A 21,311-nucleotide genomic window follows, 5' to 3' on the forward strand; every position below is an offset into this window, starting at 1 on the left:
CTACGCTTCCTTTTCTCTCAAGTGCCCTGCCTGGAAGAGTCCACCTGGCAGCGGCTTGTCAGCATTGCTGCAGCCCCAGCGTAACACTCACCTTTGCCCAGTGCAAAAAGCAAAAAAAAACAACTCACAAATTAAAGGACAACTTTTGTTTTTATTGCTACCAGAAGGCTTCCATCAGTACAATGGCTCTGAACACCGTATCTTCCTCAGGGCTGCAGAGAGAGCTAAAGATCCAGGACAGGTCATTCTGAGGAACAGGGATTAAACATTTAAAAAGGACAAGCTTTCAAAGGGTTTTTTTTGTTTTTTTAAACTTTTGGTTAAAAGTTACAGAAACACAAAACTTAGGGTATTTTGTGGCTTATAATTACACACGTTCCAAAACTCAGAATCACAGAACCGTCCCAGCACCTAACTGAGCAGCATTGATCTCATGCTAAAATTTACAAACATATCAAAATCAATTGCAGAATTTACGGTTTGCATTTGACGCACGCATTAATTAAACCTTTTGTGAGCACCTACAAGAGAGCCAATTAACTGCAAAAATCCTTGTGCGGATGTAAAAAAAAACATATTTTAGTCAAATTGGCCTAATCATTTGACTGACTCCTTTCACTTTTTAAAATCAAAACCACAATCACTTAATTTCTAATCACAATGACTTCTTATTTGTGTAAGACACCAAACACCGTCTAACCTCTTGCTACCTTACTGCTTTTCTATAGCATGTTCACACTGCTTTGGCTTTTTAAATGTGGGGCAGTTTGCAAACGCCGTAGGAGTGTTTTTCCAAATCTTTTCTTTAAAGCCAGTTTGAAATATTCTTACATTAAAACACCATAGCGGCTAATGAAATAAAGAAGGATTTTGGGTTGTTAAGGGGAAAAAAAATAGATCTGTGGTGAAGGTCAGAGTACAGAGAATCACACACAAGACTTGCAGAGTGTTAAAGGAAGAGGAAATCGGAACAGAAAGACATGGGATGGCTGGAAAACCTGGAACAATGTGAGCTCTTGGACATGGAAGATGGATTATAATACACAGTCGCAGAAAAACAGGAACCAATGACACTAGAAAGAAAACAAAATTTTTTTTGCTACTTTTTTTGTTTGTTTTTTGGGTCTTTTGTAGATTTTTTATACTTTTTTTTTGTTTTTAAGTGCTTAAATAATAGTTGAACTATAATTAGCCACACAAGGAGGGGGGAAAAAAAATATTCAAAAAGGGTTTTCTTGGCTCTCTTCAGTTCAGCCTGATGAGATACAGCTTCCTTCCCAGCCCCCTCCCGCATACATCACCACCTGATTTTGCATGGTTTAAAAAGTAGCTTTCCTCTGAACGCTTGCGCAGGCGGTAGCTACACAACAGAGACCGGCTGTAAAGGCGGGCAAGGGGAACAGTTGCCCTCTTGCCTCGACACATCGGCGCCACAACCAGACCCCACGTTTTCTAGCGCCACCACCTCTGGAGCACTGTCTTCATTGTAGAGCCGCTTGATTCCATCGTAGAAGTCATCCACCTCCATCTCTTCCACTTTGCGCTTGGCGGAGGCTTGCTTGCAGCCGGTGGGAACTGGCAGACACTGGTAGAACCCGGCTGTACCTTTGATTGGCACTTCTGGTCGGCCGTTGTCCTTGGAGAATTCTGGCCCTGGGACAGAGGAGGGGTTGAATCTGAACGCTCCTCTGTTACAGGTCACCAGGGTACGCTTGAGGGGACTGTAGACATATACAGAATTGGGCGGCAGAGCAGACTGCAGAGTGGAAAGGTGACGGGCCACAAGCTCCCGACAGTGGATCAGCTGGGAGCTGTCCATCTAGATTGGAGAAACAGACACGGGCATTGCAAAACAAGGTGAGTCACTGCAATTCTGGCTCTCTACACATGTCCATTGTCTGCATACCTAGCTGCTGCTTGTTTTCGTGCTGAATGTGGGGAAGTGATCAATGGGGAGTGGAGGGGGATTATTCTGCTTAAAGGCCAAGATTTTTCAAGACAGCCCAAGAGATTTGGACACCTGGTTCCCATTACAATTCATGGGAATTGGGTGTCCAAATCCCCTAAGTGGCTTTACAAATGTCATCTAAAATGTTTCTCAAAGGCCTGTGTGTTCCTACCTCTTACATATCGGTCTGTATGCAGCAGAAAAAAAATTAACCCTTCCACAAAGCCTTCCTAGTTAGGACACTTAACATATTTAAGTGTGCTATAACCACTTCCATCTCTGGCATATCAAGGGAATATTTCATACCTTCCCTTGCTACACTGGCTGGGCGGGGGTGGCTGGGAGGAGAAAAGAATGATCGCATCCTTCTGGTTAGTTTAACCCCTTGTGGCCAGGCCAGTTGGGCATTCCCTGCTGTAAACAATTTTGATTTGTACGTTAGCTCATGCATTAGGCTCCTTCTATCAAGAAGAGAACATATTAATCACCAAACAATGCAAAGTATTTGCAGAGATGTCGCAAACACCCAACCCCTCAGGCCGTCGCCTGAGCATCTTTGCAGAACATAGAAACTCTCCCCCACCACCACCCCCAAAAAAGAGAGAGAGAGAGAGAACAAAAAATCCCAACCACAAAACCTTGCATCCAAACCTCAGAGGCTGGGAATCTGACAGCTCTTGAGTCTTAGCCACACCCCTGTACTCACAGACAAAATGCTGTTTTCAATCCTGTTTCAGAGATAGATCCAGAGCACAGCTCCACTGAAGCTGACACAGTTACAACCAGCTAAAGTTCTGTGCCATAAAGTCAGATCAACAAAGTCTAGGCTTATTTGCACTTTCTAATCTGGGGGTTCAAGTCTACCCTCATGCCCATCTGACACTATGGAGGAATATCCTTTGACTTGTACCAGCATAAGCCAGAGAACAACCAGCCCCAGTCTCTCTCTGTGCCATGCAGATACATCATTAAAAGGTACATGCATCTTGTAACTTGCCTATGAGTTGACTCAGCTTTTATTGGATGGGTGTGTTACACTGACTGCAGCAACAGCTACTATACTGGTGGCAAAGATTTCCTGCAGCCTAGGGACACAAATCAACTTGAATGAACAAGTAGTAGGTCTATATAAAGCAACAGAGTCCTGTGGCACCTGTAAGACTAGCAGATGTCTATGTTCATCTTCAGTAAGGTGGGGAGAGATGGTGTGCAAGAGACATGAAGGGGGAGGAAAACCCGCCTGTCCTGCTGAATTTCAATCTATTCAGCTCTGTCCATTAGCTTGATGATTCACTTCCTGGCCTATGGCTAACCCAAGTGATTATCTCTCAATTGCCTAGTGCCAGAGTAATGGTCACAAGATGAGAGAGGTTTCATAACCACAGCTGGCTGTTTAGTGCAGACCATCAGCTTCTCCTCCTCCTCCTTCTTTCAGTGGCTGTCCCAGAAACACGGGACCCTTCTCCTACCCAGAAGGCCAGTTAGCCGGGATGTCCGGAAGACCTCTGCCCAGCCCTCACCTGTGCTTTCTGGAGCAGTTCAATGATGAGCGCGAGCCAATCAGGAATCAGCTTCTCCAGTTCCAGACTGATGATGGCCAGTGCCAGCATGGACCCCTTGAACTGCAGCAGCTGGTAACAGGCCATGCAGTGCAGTAACTGCTTGGTGAGAACAGCCACGTGCTGAGATGGGTTCATCTTGGGCAGGACAGTCAGTAACTGAGGCCTAGTTGACACAGCAACTGCATGGAACTGAGGAAAAAGGAGACGCAAACCAGTCGGTACGTTACTGACAGAGTTAAACACACTGCTTCATAAGCACACGCAATGGCACCAGCAGCCATTCATTCCTGTGCCTTTGAAATCCCCAACAGCACACATGGAGTGAGATTTCCTCCCCCCACCCCCCAAGGATCTCCCATCCCATGCTCTGCTTCACCCCACCCAGGCAGACAGCTCCGGGAGGAGTGGGAAGCCTCATGCTGGGCTGAGACGGGTCTAGGGGATGCACATTGTCCCCTCATTGGCCCTTTGGAGATACCCCAGGAAAGGTGACACAGCCGGGGGAGCCCGGTCCGTGGTGGGGACTGTCGTGCCCAGGAGGAGTCCTGGATAGAGCAGTTCTATAGGTGCAGCGCTGCCAGGGAGGGGCACGGAGCCCCTGCATGGATGGTCCTGTCCCCTTCCTGAACTGCAGGCTCAATGGTTCGATTGGACATGGACAAACAGGGCTCTCCCCTGGGATGAAACCATTGAGGAGAGATTCTGTGAGGGGAGACAAAGTTTTCTTTGCCACTATCCCCCTGCCATGGGTTTCACCACACGAAAGGGCTCTCTGGCCCCCGTTTTTAACCGGTCAACAAAAACCTGGGTCAGTTAAGGACACATTGAAGCACATTTCACATCCAACAATGAGGTCTCTCCTCCCTCCCCCCCCCACTCCTTAATTCCTTTGTGTTCTATTGTTGTCTTGCTTTGATCCTGGAGCAGATATACTGGCAATTAACATTTAGGGCCAAGATTTTCAAGAGGGACTAAAGGTTTTGGGTGCTCAACTCGAGACATAGGGGCAGAACTGGAAGGGACCCTTTGTGTCATCAAGACCAGTCTTGGGCCACCACAGGCAAACCCATCAGATAATCCTGTTCATAAACCTATCAAGCTCCATCTTAAAACTAGTTGGAGGTTGTTTGCCCCCACTACTCCTTTTGGAAGGCTCTTCCAGGAACACACTCTTCTGATGGTTAAAAACTTCCTAATTTCCAGCCTGAATTTATACATGGCCAGTTTATATCTTAAGGGGGCCTGATTTTCAGATGACGCGAGCTCAGCACATTCTGAAAAATCAGGCACTTTTAAGGTGTCTAAAGTTGATCCCCAAAAGTCACTAGTCAAGTTTGAAAGTCTTTGCCTAGATATTTGTTTAGGCCATGTCTATGAACATATGGCCAAATCCTAGAATTCTTACCTACACCAGCAGTAGGGAGTTTTGCCCAAGTAAAATCTGAGTAAGTCCCTCAAGATATAGCACATACTCACATTAATGCTAATGAAACAAAAAAAAACCAAACAAGGATGAGCACTGGAAAGAATATAACTAGCAACATATTTACAATATGAAGGAAATCCAATGGCGTAGCCATGTGAAGATCCCAGTGCAGTTTATCCAGAATAATCTTCTCCATTCTGCAAATTTCAGCTGGAGAACAGCCGCAAAAGCTGTCTCTGGCCAACACCTTCAGTACTGGAATCCTCTGCAGAAACAGACATTAAAAAACAAAAGAAAAGCAAGAACAATCATCAGTCATAAAAGCCGTTTCTTTCCTGTCCTGGCAAGTGGCAACCCCCCTGCTCAAGCGACCAAAGAATTAGAGGAGTATATAATTTAATTTAAAGTAACTGCTAGGCCTTTAGAGAAAATATACCTCATCTTCCTCAATGGTCTTGGCAGCAAGGAAGAAGCAGCTGATCGCAATACAATTCAAGTACTTTGGACGGGCCTAGGAAACAGAAAAGAAGTCGCGGCGTGAGTACAATGCAGAAACTGATTTGTGACCATTTGGCGCTGACTCCCTTATCCTGTGATCTCAGGACACCAAAACAATGCAGACTACACTGCTACTATTGTGAGCCGCGGAAAGGAAAAATCCATACTCCATTACATGAGGCAGGATAGAAGTCAGTCAGCCCCAGCGTCCTAATTGGCATCCAGTGATGCGCATCGCTGGAGAGGAACAGGAGCTTAATTTTAGTGGGAGCAGTGGTACTTGGAAGGAGAAAAACAGAAGGTTGGCTCCTCCGTTGGCATAACTCAGCACAGCTCCACCTACTTCAATGGAGTCAGGCCGATTTCCACCAGCTGCGGGTCAGGCCCAGAGAACAACATGGGTTAGATGTGAAGCAAGGAAGAAGACAGAGCGGAGGTGCTGACGTTGTGTCTAGTCAGAAATAAACACCAAGAGAGAATTATGTTTTACGGCAGCAGCTCTCAAACAATGGTCACTGAGCCCTTTCTGGTGAAATGTTTTGGAGTCAGCAAGCAGTGGAGCGCAGGGAGAAGAGAGGACTAGGAGAGACCAAATAGCAAGTGTGAAAAATCAGGACAGGGAGGGTTAATAGTTGCTTATATAAGACAAAGTCCCTAATATTGAGATGGTCCCCAATAATATCGGGACATCTGGTCACCCTAAGAGAACCTCTCTTACAGAGTGACAACAATGAAGAACCCTTGTTATGGGCCCCAATGCTGCAAAAGCACTTAAGCATGTGCTTAACTTCAGGCATATAGGTAGTCAATTGAAACCAACAGAACTCATGGGTGAAGTTAAGCACGTGCTTAAGAGTTCTGCTGAATCGGAACCTTAGTGGCCGGCTATATTAATGTGATTCAGGACTTTGTTTCCCAGCGAAGCAGGAGGGCGGGAAAGGAAGATGCATCCCTCTACAGTATTCTGTATGCACAGAGTACAGCATGCAGTCCTGTGAAAACCAGGGGCAATGTCTGACATCTAGGACAGCACGCTGTGCACAAACTGAGCGGCACTGTTATGGCCTCTCCCCCGCCACTTCCAAACAGCTAGCTGACAATTTATCTCACACTGTCTGTATTGACAAAAATGTAAATGCCCTGCTGGGACATGGAACTGAAAGAAGCCACAGGGCCAGGGAGAGATAAGTAAGTAAAAGCCCTGCAGAGAACACAAAATCCATTTTTAACCTAGAGCACTTCCGTGATTAATTCCAGGCGGATTAATTCCAGCCGCCAGAATGGAGCTGCAGGGCAGTTCCAAGGCCCGATCCTGCAATCCACCCTCACACAACTCAGTCCCTAAACAGTCAACCTGACTCCTCCCAGCAGAGAGCGAGGGGGAAGGGGTGCAGGATCAAGGAGAAACAGCCTCTAATAGGTTCCAGTTCCTGTGACACAAAAGAAATCGGTGATCCCCAGGGACTCTGGCTTCTCATGGCGACGCATCGGGAGGTTTGAATTAAATAGCTGTATAAAATAGCTGTTTCAACGTGTCCAGGTACTGCTGACAGGGCGGAGAACAATGTCCTGGAGGGGGAATCTGTGGTTTGTTCTACATGCCCACACAAGGAAATAAGGCGGGGTGGAAGTACCCACACCACAGGTGACAGCACAGGAGGAAGGAGTCGCCTCCACAGGCCCACAAGTGGGGGGAGGCTTGAGTCAGCCCCTCTCTCTCACAGCACAGCTCAGCTGGCACAGAGGGGGACGTAATCTGCACAAGGTAAAGGGCTGGCACCAATCATTTTCCCTTGGTGCAAGTGGGGAAAAACTAGACAGCAGAGAGAGGCTCCTCGAGTTCCCTGGTCTGCTCCAGGGGCATCACAACTACATGCTGCCCCTTAGTCAGGGCCCTAGGTATCCCCCCGCCCCCGAGAGCTCTCAGTGAGTAACCCCTAAATCCACAGCACCTACCGTCACCTGACACGACTTGGGTCAGTTACACTAGTAAACACAGCCAGGAGGGAGATAAAATCTATTCGTTTCTACTACAAACCTAGGTCCCTTTCATGGTAGACAGGCAAACCCTTTCCAATTAATATTAACTTACTAAACTGGAGAGAAGAACCCAAAGCCTTTATCCCACATCGGTCAGCCAGTTCTGTAAGAGACCAACAGCTAATCTCCTGGGAGACCTTCTTAACAACTGCCATCTTCAATAGGAAACTGGGTTCTACTCCCATCTTGGCTACAGAGCCACTGCAAGACCTTGGCCAAATCACGCAGGGCCACTGACTTCAACGGGCTTTGATTCAGGCCGACAATCAATTCATGCCTCAGTTTCCCCCATCTATACAATAGGGACAATATTCCCTTGCATTACAGGGGTGCGGCAAGGCTTAGTTAAAGTTGTGAAATGCTTTGACATCTCTGCATGGAAGGGGCTGGAGAAGGGCGCAGTGGAGCAAGAGGAAAGAATTGGGGATTTGTGAGAAACAGTAAATTTGATTTAGCAGGGCGAAGGCAGATCCCTGCATGCAGAGAATGGAAAAGGGGCTGCTGAAGACAGTTTGTAGGAGAGTTTCAATGTGTATTGAAAAATTCCCCATAAAATACTGCGTTATTTTAGCAGAGATTGTCCCCTGCTCACCCCTCCAGCCCCTGACATCATCTGGGCTCTAAACTAAAGCAGATCATTGGAATCCTTTTGTGAGACAGTATTAAAATACAGTCACACTGCTCTGGCTCCCCCCCACCTCCCCCCCGTGCTCCCTGTTCATTGGCAACGGCCGCACAGTTAAACCAAGACTGTAATTATGTTGAGGATTAATTATTTAGTGCAGTGATCTACAGCAAAAGCCACTGCTGGTATGTGAATGACCCAGAGCATGGCTGGGCAACAGGACGGGGCACGGAACAGTCTGAACTATTTCAAGGCACATTCGAGTTCAAGGGAAGCTATTCTCTGTCTTTAGTATAAAAATCCCAGGCTGTGGATAAAATTCTCCTTTCACGCTAACTGTACATCGGGAGTAACCCTAAGTCAATGGAGTTACCCTGTTGTAAATCTGGTTTAAATGCAGGGAGAATTAGGCCCAGTTTACTTGCAGTAGGGAGGGGGAAAGGACATGTTTAAAGGATCAATGCCATACCGGGAGGGGGCGGGGAAGGGAAGAGGGGGATATACCATTTTAACTAAAACTCCGCCCCAAACTGCTTTCTGTTGTCACCACTCCTTGAAGTACAGAATGGAGTTTCTTTGAGTCCTAATCTATGCGCTTCGTTTCACAGTAGCGGCCTCACAGAGGCTTTGACTGCTACAGAAATACTGAAACCACATTTTCCTAAGGGCATTAGCTATTTAGGGGAGTTCAATAATGCATTTTCTAGCCATTTAACATGTGACCCAGTCACTGAGATGTCACAACAGTCAGGTCAAAATTTCTTTTAAAAAAACCAAAACTTTTCACTGTTTTGCAGTTTAAGCACCATCAATATTTCACCATATAAAAGACACAGGGTATTGTCCACACAGCCAACGTTAAAGCGCTGCCGCTGTGTAGTCGCGGCTCCGGCGCTGGGAGAGAGCTCTCCAGCACTCTAATAAAACCACCTCTGCGAGGGGAATAGCACCCCGCACTGAAGCACTGGCTACACTGCCACTTTACAGCACTGAAACTTGCAGCGCTCGGGGGGGTGTTTTTTCACACACCCCAAGCGAAGAAAGTTTCAGTGCTTTAAGTGGCAATGTAGACAAGGCCTTACTGGAAGATCCAATTTGTACTTTAGTTAGGCAAGCTATGTTAATGATGTAACCATGGGGGTAAAAATTTAAACTCCTCTCTATATATTGCAGACCTCTATTTTAGCAATGTTTGTAACGGGATTAAAAACTCACAGGCAGAAGAGACTGCCTACTTACTGAGAACTGAGCTGAACAGAGCAAACAGGATAAAGGATTAGATTAGCCAAAGGTAAGACCACCGGTTTCTAGAACTCAGGGCCAGGGGGACATGTTTCTCCACTGCCCCGCACCTCGTGCAGCGCACTACCATTTCGATTCGGTGGCATTTTAGACCCGTTTTGCAGCGGTAAGCGATTGCACCACGGTTGGGCAGGACAGCACAGGCTCGGGGGCCGTGAGTCATGGTACCATGTATGCCCCAAAGGCTGATTTTTAAAATATTTTAATCAGTTTTGTGGAATTTTATTTCTTAAACCACAGTGTTCACCGTACTCTTATGGGCACACTCACAGCTGCACTCTAATAGACAATACGGCAGGCCTGTTTGGCCTGCCACTCCTCCCTTTATGGCCTTCACCAAGAAGCTCCTGGATTTCTTTATTATTATTATTATTAATATTACTGCATCACCCTTGGAGCCCTAGTTGTGGGCCAGGACCCCACTGTATTAGGTGCCATCTTTTGCCCTACCATCTTCATAGCGCCCTCCCTCCCTGACTCACCCCTTCATGCTCGGCCCATTGACTTCAAATCAGGCTCCTGGCGGTGAAGGTGTCCACACTTCCCTCCCTGTCTCCTACCTGTGTCACCCTGCTCCTGAAGCTCTTTCCACCATACTGCTTTCTTTCCCCGCCTTCCCAAACATTCTTCTATCACCTCATACTCCAGGAATTATGCTGGGGCAGTTCTCTGGCCTGTGTTGTACAGGAGGTCAGACTAAACCATCACAATGCTGCCTCAGAATCTATTAATCTGTTCTTTGTCATGCTTCTGGCTAATCCACGGCCACCCCACTACTCCTACGTCCCTAGCCCCTGGGCAACAACAATTCCAAACAAGACAAACTCAGACCTACCCAATGTCTGAGTTAAATATTATAGAAACACAGACCCTCCGTGTCATTCCATAGGACATACGAGTATGGAAAGGGCTTACCACGAAGGCTGCTGCATTTCAGAATCTATTTAGTTTAATGAGGTTTTTTTGTATATTTTAAACCAGAGGATGCATTCAGATTTCTATGTAGATTCTTCCCTCCCCACACACCTTCCCAGGGCAATATTTGGATACAGCTTGGAAGACAAATGCCTAGGTGAGGCTAACTCAACATTCAAACAAGGTTAACAGAGACAGCATGAACATGGACAGCTTCTAGAGAGGCGGAGTGATTATCTCCTCTCTTTGGTTAAACCAAGAAGCTGCAGCATGTCAATGGAAGCTGGCAGAACAGGGAAGAGAGCAGGTATTCCTGACATTGACACGCACTGGGCCAGATTCTCAGCTGAGGTAAGCTGGCATGTCTCCACGGCAGTCAATGCAACTATGTTGATTTACATCAGGTGATTATCTGGCCCATTAACTAAAAAATGAAACTGGTCCAGAAAGCCATCAGAGACCAGGCCCATTGTGCTCTCATGATAATAGGGGGTTTCCACAGACCCAGCTGCACTGTTCAGGCATAGTTAGGAAGGGATATACTGAAGACACTAATCTCGTTCAGCATCTGAAATCTCAGGCATCATGCAGTGTGTAAACCAGAAGTACACTCTCATACAATGAGCCTGCTTGGATTTGGCCCAGCAGCAAGGAGAGTCACTTCCAAAGCCATGAGCTGGTGGTATAAATCCACTGGAAGATACAGATCCTGAAATTATTTACCTTTACTGTGGCTAAAAACCGGTCCAAGAGACTGACGGCCAGGGCAAGTGTTTCTGGATAAAGGTGGAACTGGTACTTGAGTTTGGCCAGCCACTGAATCACCTCATCCCGCTGTGCTGGAGAAATGGCTACATCCTGTTGAAGAAAAAAAAACACAAGAGGCTGTACTCACACCCGGAACCTGAAGGCTGAGTGAACTGAGAGAAGGCAAAACATTAACATATGCAGAAACAAAGCCCTTTGTGGCTGTTCGAGGGAAGGGGGACCAGGGGTGATGCTTTTAACACAGCCTGAAGCCACTTTCTATGTCTGCACCTGGGGTTCTTAGTGGTCATATTGACGTCTCCTGACCTGATTTGTGGGTGCACCCACAGAGGTAGAAGTCTAGCAGGCTGAAGCTGCGGCATGCCCTAGGATAGACTTTTAAAATGTGGCCCCATAACACTGTCGTCTAAACAAAGGTGTATGAAAATTGAAAAGCTCCAATCAGACAGTGTTAGGGCTGAAAAGGCTACGTTAGGTGATGCTAGTCTCATGTTTAACAAAAAATAGTACATAAAGAAAAATGCACTATCCAAGTGAAGATGCAAGTCAACAAATATGAAACCTATTCTTTCTGGTAACCACAGGCCAGATCCTGTCTAGTACTGAGCACCCTCTGCTCCTACCGGAGTCGGTAGAAATCAAGAGCATTCAGCAACTTGCGGGATCAAGCCCTCGACCCTTATCCCAGCTGACCTATTAGAGACACCTATGCCTGCAGTGATCCCTTCAACTGCAACGGGGTCCCCTCATAAGGAGCTTAGGATTCAGACCTATTTAATATTTCCACCACCAACCATAAGCTCTGTACCATCTTGTTTGTGGGGCTTGTGGTTTTAATGTGTTTAGGGAACAGCCTTTAGTGACCGATCTAAACAGTAACGCCTCCTCTAGCCTAGTTTAGGCTTAAACAAAGAAAGCTCAAAACAGAACAAACACAACCTTCTGTGTGTCACTGACATGTGATTTGGAAGCTCAAGAGACCTACTGGGCAGCTCCCACCGTGAAAGAGAAGACAAAGTGTGCTCCCGTGAAAGTTACTGAAGTTCCATCAACTTGAAGAGAACATAGTCAAAGCCTGATTTTCCGAAAACCTCACATCTAAAAAAGGAGGAGGCCATGACCTCTGAAACATATTCATTTCCTATTATCTGCACTGTTTATTATCGGAAATAAATTTGATCTCCTCCTTTCCAGGCAGATGTCAGATTTGACTGTAACTAAAAAGAACGATTAATGCTCAGCCTTGTTGGATGTGTCCCAGGATAGCTAGAATAACTATGTAATTCACAGTTGTTTTCTTGTTGCAACAATGGTTCCTTGGGAACTGTCAGAAACTCCTGGCCTCATTTTAAAATATGCTCCGGAGTGTTGACATTCTGCTGTATCCTGTGCTGGCAAAAGGGATGAATTTTATGACCAAGTTGGTCTTTTCCATCTCTAATTACTAAGACCCTAGTATTTTACATCCTACAGTATCTAAGCGAGCGCAGGATTTGGGAACATGCCAGGTGTAATTATCTCATGGGGGGGAGGGGAGAGAAGACCACTTGGAAGGGCATTTTAAGGCTTAGCAAATAAGTCTCCGCCTTTGAATGAACTTGCCAATTACTGAGCTGTGTGGATAAAAAAAAACCTATTAAGAGACAAATTCCTTGCCATCCCTGATCATGTGATCCTGGAAAACCTGAAATACACTCTGACTTTTGGCTGCAGAGGTGAAGCACCAAGCTCTTGGGCATCAGCCATCTACAGTTCATTGTGTTCATACCGCAAGAGGAGATCGACCACAGCATTAACCCGTAGATCCCTGGTGTTTTCCCAGACCACCAGCTAACTGAAGGCATTAGGTAAATATATGGCCACAAGTCTAAAGTATAATAATCCACTCCCGTAATATTTATTCTAATATACATTGTCCTAAACATCTGGCAGATGTCCTAAGAATCAATGCAGTCTTATTTTTGCCCTAACCACAGCAGGTGTTACAAGGTACATGCATGCTGTTTCTCCGCCCCCTCTCTCCCCTCAATCTACTTCTCCAAATTCAAACCCAGCAATAGTGGGGCCTGATTTTCAGAGGCACTGAATACTCACAGATCCCAATTGTCTGAGACCCTGAGCCCAGGATGGGAGGGGCAGCTGGACAGTCATTTATATATCAGTTTGTGCAACAGATTGCAAGCAGTGTCTGGACTTCTGGAAAGGGAATCAGCAGAGTGTGGCATTCGACTGCTGTACTGAACCTCCCAGGCCAAGTTTACTTGCCCAGAGGTGATCCAGCAGTTGTGCTCACACATATGAAATTCTCATCACTGGATTAAACAGGTTAAACAAATACCTGTCAGGGATGGTCTGGGCTCACTTGGTTCTGCCTCAGCACAGGGGGATGAACTAGATGACCTTTTAAGGTCCCTTCCGGCCCAGCATTTTTACGATTCTGTAGTTCCAGCGGTCTGGACAACTGGTCCACCACCTAACTTCTGGGGGATGAATTTTCTTTCCCCCATCTATCCAAGATACCCAGAGAGAATTGTCAGCGGATCAAGGAGGAGCTTTGCATTAAGCAAGGGGTCCATGAAGGAGGGGTATGAGCACATCTGTGAGGTAGGGAAGCACTCTCCTCAACACGAGGCAGGTAGCAATAGCGCTCAGGAGTGCTAAGCCCCAACCCCAGGGCTCTTTCCTAAGCCCACACGGGCTCCTGGAGCCAGCACTCCCACAACGTCGTCACTGCCCTGTGTTTGTCAAGTTTTCTGCACTTTCTGGGTGAGAGTTTCAAAGAGCGACAAATGGAGTTAGACAGCTGATTCCCACTGAAAGTCTGCAGGGGAGGGGGGGAGGAGTCCTTACAAGTCTGGATCGAACTAGAGCACTCTGCAGCACTCCTGACCTAACCACCAATCGACCGAAAATCGTACGGCACGTGGGTGAGGGAAAAACTCAGCACTCAACTTACGAGGTACTGATCCAATTGCCTGCAAGCCTGGCTCCAGTTTTTTCAAAGATATCTAACACACAAACAAGCCCAGTCTCAACAAAACGGATTAAGCCACTGGAACTAGGCACGCACACAATTTTGCTAGCAGCAAATGGAATGAAGTTTTTTTGTTTGTTTGTTTTTAAATTCAACATACACTTACTGAACTCAAAAACGGCTCAAAACACATTTCACTGAAGATTTCAGCAAACCAAATTACCTCTGGCACCTGCCCAAGAATGGAAAACATCAGCCGCAAAAGAGCTTGTTGGCTAAAGTCACAAGGAACTGAAAATGAGGGTTTATGGCTGAAGTTACACATCAACCTTAACTACAGTAGTCACAGGCACTACCATTAAAACATTCTGTTCTGCTCGTATGCGGAGCCTCATTTCCTCTTCTGCAATATTTACAGTTGGTCTGCCTAACGTTTGGGGGCATGTGGCTGTTCCCACTTCAATTCTGGTGACTGCAACTTGCTGAGCTAGAAGGGCAGCAGCCATCAGGTGTGCTTTTTCTACCATGAAGGTGTCCTTGCGAGCCCTGCAGCCCTCAGTGCTGCTGCTAATGTGGTTTCAAAATGTGGAATCGAATGATGGCTGCCAAAGCACTGTGGCACAAGGGAGCGAACAGCTTGCACAAACAAAACACCACGCTACTCTGAGTTGTTGTGGGTTGCTTTCCTTTTCAGCAGAAGACGGAAGGAGAAAGGAGAAAAACAATTAAAAAATAAAATAAAAACAAACACCCACCACTGATGCAATAACTAATTTAGAGATCTGTTCTACTAACCAACAAGACCTTCGAAAGGGATTAATGTATCTAATGTAACGCTGTCTATTCAATACACCATTTCCTTTTTAAAAAACAAAGTTAATTTAGTACAGCAAAGAATATACAAGGGACCAGCCTGATTATGAAGCCTCCTGCCTTAGGCCTGCTCTACATGGTTTTTGTACTGATTTAACTATTTCACTGGGGGGGGGGGAAAGGTGGTGATATTTTTACTGAAACAGTTAAATCAATACATACCAATATACTATAAACCACTATATCACATTTATACCAGTATCACTGTCGATGCTGGGGTTGTACTGATTTAACTATTCCAGTTTCAAATGGATACAGTTAAGGGGTGCCCAACCTACAGCCCGCGGGCCATATATGATCTACACCATATGTCATAAAGCTCAGCTCAAATTCAAAACTCAGTTAACGGCCGATTCATTACTGTTTTGTCATGCTTACATCACTGTGTAAATAAACAATACTGTACATATGTATTTAGCTAGAAACAACCTAAGAAATAAGCTGAACTTAAAATATAAATCAATATGGGCGACTTTAAATTTTATTAACTGTGCAGTATCTGTTTGGCCCACACAAGGTAATAAGTGTCATAAGGCTGAGCACCACTGAACTGAGTGTAGACTAGCCCTTTGGATACCTCTCCACATGGGCGGTGCATATCGTAGGCTGGGGGAGACTGCCTCCCTGAACAGCCCAACATGGCCCCACCCACGCTCTGCCTGGAAGGCCCCTCCTGCGTGCCCCAGGCAGGCTGGCTGCTCCTTTTCACGGAAGCGTACTGGGGTGGCCACAACCGGCCGCCCTGTGCTGAGGGGCGGGGTGCTGGGGCCAGGCCGCCCTGGGATGGAGAGGCTGCCAGCGTTGCCTTCCCTGTGCTTCGGGGAGGGGGGCTAGGGGCACTGCTCGGGGGAGAGGGAGAGCTGGCCACTCAGCACTTGGGGGGCTAGCCTCCCCGAGCCGGCGGGCCACCCGCTGCCCATGCCGCCCCACAGGCAGTGGCCAGAATCACCCATAACAGAAGCCAAGTCTTCAGAAGAACTCAGCTCAAATTCAAAAAACTCAGTTAACCTACCCAGCCCAACAGCTGGCAAGGTCAGAACAAGCTGAGCCACCTAGACACCAGAACCACGTCTGAGACTCCGCCGTACAAGTAGCTGCTGTGCTGACGGGAAACATGCAACTTACTTTTAAACTCACACGTTTTGCTGAATACTTCCATTCTGCCACTCTATTGTGTTTATTTAGGTCCCGATCTTGCAAAAAAACTTTGCATGAGCTTAACTTTACAATGAACTCAAAAGATCCATTCACTGGGTATAAAGCTAAACACACGTTTAAGTCTTTGCAAGACCTTTGGAGCTGGGAATATTTCTTACTATGTGTATGTATAGCATCAAGCACAAATAGGGCCCTGATCTCAGTTGAGACCTCTGTGGACTTCTGTAATACAAATAAAACATACTTCAGTTTTTAAAATAAATCTGTCTTTTGGAGAGACAGTAAACTGATTTATTTCTATAACATTATATCATTTTAGCAAGCGCCATTATGCTGTAGGGGTGAGATCCTGGCCTCACTGAAATCAACAGAAAAACTCCCATTGACTTCAGATGGGGTCAAAATTTTACTCACTCTGGAAATGCCAGTTGTCATGTAATATAAAGTATTTAGTAACTCTGCTAAAAACACAATGAAGAGTTTTGGTAGTGGTGGGGTATGGGAACAAAGTTTATCTGGGGAGAAAAATTGGGGAACGGTATGTTAATATTGGACGATATTATAAGGAATATACATCACATCATTAATGTGACAGAGATGAAATTGTACATCTAATAAAATATTATAACTCGGCCTACTTCTAAATACCCCAAGGTGAAAATTGACAGAATAAACTTCACTATCCTTTTATCTGGTGCTAATTTTTATTACAAGGCAAAATACACAAAGGGAGACACAACCACAACCAGGTTTGGACAGTACTGTTGACTTAAAGGGTTTCAAGTAGCTTAAAGGCTTAGTTTGAAAATGTGGTATCTGGATGAATCTGGAAGCTAAGCTCCAAATGTAAAATGCACCAACGCTGAATCAAAATGCTTCTTTAGACAAACCAAACACGCTTTTAAAAACCTGACCCTCAATCATTCTCAGATTAACAACCCGGTCCTGTCAGTAGGAGTCTTGCCAGTGACCTCAGTGGCAACAAGCAAAAGGAAAGATTAAAAATAAACACTACTGAAAATAAAACAGCAGTGTTGCTTTCTGAAGTGTTTCCTCTTGCTATGTGGGTCTATGTACAAGAGGGGAGGAAGTGGAGGCTCTTGCACCCGTTGCTGATAGGAGAAGGCACGTCCTGGCAGTTGGCCAGGAAAATGCTCAGAAGAAGGCACCTTCCCTGCCAATCTCCGACTCCAACCCTGTACAACTGGGCAGGGTCTCATCTGCCCCCACCACTGAATTCTTCTGTTGGGGAAGGTGTCTCCCTTCCAGCTAGGTCCCCAAAGGAGCAGGCAGTGGGAGATCACTTGCCTATACAGTAGCTGGAAGTTTTTGTGCCTGTATCTGCTTCTGCAGCTTTGCAATACTTCCCTGAACCATCCCCTAAGCTATAGGTCTCTGGCCACACTCCTCCCAAAAGCTAGGTCCATATGATGTGGTGGGGGAAGAGGCCACCTTCCCAAAGTTGGATTTGGCCTCTAAACCCCTCAGGCTGTTAAGGGGACTTCTGACAGAGACCTCAGAGTGACAGTCCCAGGCCTTCAACTGGACAGGAGGCTGGGAAGTCACAAATTCAGCCTTAATAATAGGAAGCGAAAGGGCTGCACTTTGTGGACGCTGTTTCTTGTTAAACCTCAGGAAGGGCAGATGTTATTAGACCTAACACTTATTTTGTGAGGTTTTCTTCAGGGTCGGAAAAAAGTGAGCTCAGTACAAAAAGGCTGTGCTGATAGAAACATCTGGAATCTTGAAATTTCCTACTCCAACGCTAGAACTAGTTGTTTTTATTTCCCACATGCAAATCCCCATCTCTCATTCATCCCCATTCAAAGGTTAAACGTGACCTGCAGAGGAAAGCAAATTGGATTTGGGATTTTGTCTTTTTTTTTTTTTTTTTAAATGCTCTACATCGAAAATGTGATGTTTTTTATTTATCTTCCCTTCCCTCCCACCCCTCCATTTGTTTTGTTACATTTGAAATTCAGGTCAGGCCTCGTTTTCCCTTGGAGACTCCAGACATCAGGTGTATGACATCACAGGCACTTAAGAAATGAAACCTGAGCAACAGAGAGAGAAGGGATTTTTAGTCAAAATGTTTGCAACTCTTTGGGTTTCATTAGTAGGTTTAACTTTAAAAAGGAGATTTTTTTTCCCCCTCTCAGCTGTTTAGAGAGACAACACTCTCTCCCCTTCAACTAAGAGCGAAGAAAGCACCCATTCCACCACTCAGGTTATCCAGCAAAAGAGAGGAGGCAAGATTTGGTATTCCTTATATTTCTAAGGGAAGGAAAGACTTGGGGAGAAAGTATTTTAAAACAACCAGCCAACTTTTCAAGACTTCTTGAGATATCAGAGTGGAAAGATGGTCCAGTGGCTAGAGTGTTCCTCTGGGATTTAGGAGGAATATGGTCAATTCTAAGCTCTGCTCCGTGAGCTTTGGGCAAGTCCCTTAGTTTCTCTGTGTCTCAGTTCCCCACCTGTAGATTGGGAATAGCAGCACTTCCCTACCTCACAAAGGTGATGTGAGGATAAATGCAGATACTACGCTAATGGGGGTATACATGTACTGAAAAAAGACAAAGAAACAAAAAAAAGAGAGTCAACAAGTCTAATTCCTTCCCCCACGGTAGGTCACCTTTAATTGAACTTGTGGCCTAAAATTTGAATTTTGGAATAAACAGAAGGACTTGGATTTAATATACAAGCCCACACATTCAAGGGATAACAGGGTCACATGTAGTCAAGGGTGCCCTTGCCCCTCCTATGCAAGTGTGGTATCTAATCTCTTCTCTCACAGCGCAAACAAGGAGTATCTCTAGGCAATACGGACTAGACTCTCAGGTTACTTTAATATGAACAGCAACTGCTGGGGGCAAAATGCTTTTAGACAGAGACATGCACAAAATAACTATTGCGCAAAAGAAAAATCCAGCTTCAGAAAAAAGCCATGCGTGAAAGTGATTAACGCTTTTCTGAATAGCACCCGATAAGCGTCTCTATTTTAGCATTTAATTTCCAATTACAGCAGCTTCCCAAAGAGCTCGAGTCCTGAAGGAGCTGGCAGTCAGGGTGGATAAAAATAAATAAATAAATAAAACCAATGTTTGATTTTTTTAAATCAGATTCTTTATTCAAATCGGATTTTTTTGATAAAATGCTTTTTGAGGAAAAAACATATCTAAGGATAGTTTTAATTGAGACCCATTATAGCTCAAAGATATCTCATCATGGAATAGAGATTATAAATTCTAATTCTATAGTATGAGACAATATAGACATGTAATGTTTAAGAAAAGTTTTGTAAATAACTTCCAATAGTTCATGGATTAGGGACCCAATCTTATGGGGCTCCAGGGACTTCTGTAGAGATTATTTAGGGTAATCTTTCTATCTACCCAATAGGACTCGGTATCTTCTAGACTGAGGACTATCAGAGATGCTTAGTTTCGCAGTTCTCAAACTGTGGATTTGTTTCTCCAGAGATAACATGCTTGTTAACAGCAAAAATGTTTTTAAAATAATATAAATATATAGAGGTGAGAAATAACAGACCTCAACCCTATCGTCCCTCTGCAAATTTGTGTACAGTGTCAATCCCTTACATCTCTCTAAAAGGTGCAAAGTTTCAAAAAGTTCAATGAATAGAAAACTGCTGGGGGGCAGAAATAGATCTGGACAGGGAGATGATGTCTGGAGAAAAAAATGTGAGAAGGGAGGGACAGGCAGTAGAAACAAAAGTGAAACTGTTTGAGCAGCATATTCCAGAAGTCTTGAGGTCTTTCTGAGTGTAGCCTTCATTGATTTGAGATCTACCAAACCATTCTCTCATTAGAAGGGAAAACCTATAATGGCAGCAGGCCGTAAAAGAGACCCAGTTTGGGAATATTTTAATGAAGTTCCTCTACCTGTGGTAAGACAGGCATGCGTGCAAAATGCAAACAGCGCAACAAAGAAATGCAAGGCCTGGTTGCTCAAATGAAACAACATCATGAGACGTGTTCCTTCTCAGGAAGAAGCTGCGTTGAGATGATGAAAGGAATATGTCTGAGCACACTGGATCTTCAGGTTGGTAAACTTTTTTATTTCATACTTCTTTCTTAAGGACTGCCTGTCTTCCTTCTGGACTATTCTTGAATTCTCATGTTTGAGCAAAAAATATAGTTGTTACTCTATGGTACTATCATTTTAGATGCAGTTGAGATAAAAAATAAATAGCTGAAATAGGCAGAGCTTCCTTTTACAATTTCACCTTTAGAGTGGTACTGAGTGTCAGTGAATGCAATGAGTAATACTAAATGAGCAGTATGGTAATAATAATTAAATAACTGCATTGACTTAGTTTAGGAGAATCCATCCTCAACATACAGGATTCTGAAGACTATCCACCTTCAAGATCACCATCATTTTCTACAGTTTCAGAGTTATCTGCCAGTGATAGTGTTTCAGTCACATCACATAGCCACAGTATATCATCTGTAGCAAAAAGAAAAAAAATCTCCATCATCCAGAAACAACCATAGATACGTTTGTGATAAGAAGCAGCAGATTACAAAAAGAGGTCATTGATTTTAAAAATTGCCCAGTTTTTTTATGCAACAAACTCTCCTTTCCGTATGACTGACAACCCACACTTAATTAACATGGTTCAGTCATTAAGATCAGGATACAGTCCACCCAGAGCAGATATCACAGGCAAATTGCTGGACAAAGTGTATGAAAGAGAAATTGAGCAGTGTGCAAAAGGTCTAGAGGGTGAAATTGTTAACCTGAGTCTTGATGGGTGGAGCAATGTCCACAATGATCCTGTTGTATGTGCTTGTGTGACAACAGAAGAAGGGAATTTCTTCCTTACAGAAACAATTGATACATCAGGAAATGCGCACACAGCAGAATACTTACAAGAAGTAGCAGTAAAAGCTATAACAAACTGTAGGGAAAAAATTCAAATGTCTAGTATGCAGCTTGGTCACAGACAATGCTGCAAATGTATCCAAGATGAGAAGAAATTATTTAGAAGAGTCCCAAGCTAACATATGGTTGCAGTGCTCATTTGATGCACCTCCTAGTCAAAGACTTCACTGCTCCAGAAATAAAGGCTAATGTTGAAATTGTAAAATACTTCCATAACAACCACTTTGCAGTAGCTGCTCTGAAAAAAGTGGGAGGAACCAAGCTAACTCTCCCACAAGACGTGCGATGGAACTCAGTAGTGGACTGTTTTGAGC

General features: G+C 44.9%; 1 protein-coding gene across 1 annotated transcript in view; it reads right to left on the bottom strand.

Annotated features, from left to right (window-relative positions):
* Positions 1 to 131: 131 nt before the first annotated feature.
* CCNI (cyclin I) overlaps positions 132 to 21,311 on the bottom strand; it is a 58,327-nt gene continuing 37,147 nt past the window's right edge. The window contains exons 3-7 of the mRNA XM_045019985.1: positions 11,040 to 11,174; positions 5,373 to 5,447; positions 5,061 to 5,201; positions 3,469 to 3,699; positions 132 to 1,819 (exon numbers count right to left, since the gene is read on the bottom strand). Coding sequence (XP_044875920.1) covers positions 1,361 to 1,819; positions 3,469 to 3,699; positions 5,061 to 5,201; positions 5,373 to 5,447; positions 11,040 to 11,174 — 1,041 coding nt within the window. The 3' untranslated portion in view covers positions 132 to 1,360. The remainder of the gene's footprint in view (positions 1,820 to 3,468; positions 3,700 to 5,060; positions 5,202 to 5,372; positions 5,448 to 11,039; positions 11,175 to 21,311) is intronic.

This window comes from Mauremys mutica, chromosome 5, assembly GCF_020497125.1.
Source record: "Mauremys mutica isolate MM-2020 ecotype Southern chromosome 5, ASM2049712v1, whole genome shotgun sequence".
NCBI classification, from domain to species: Eukaryota; Metazoa; Chordata; order Testudines; family Geoemydidae; genus Mauremys; species Mauremys mutica.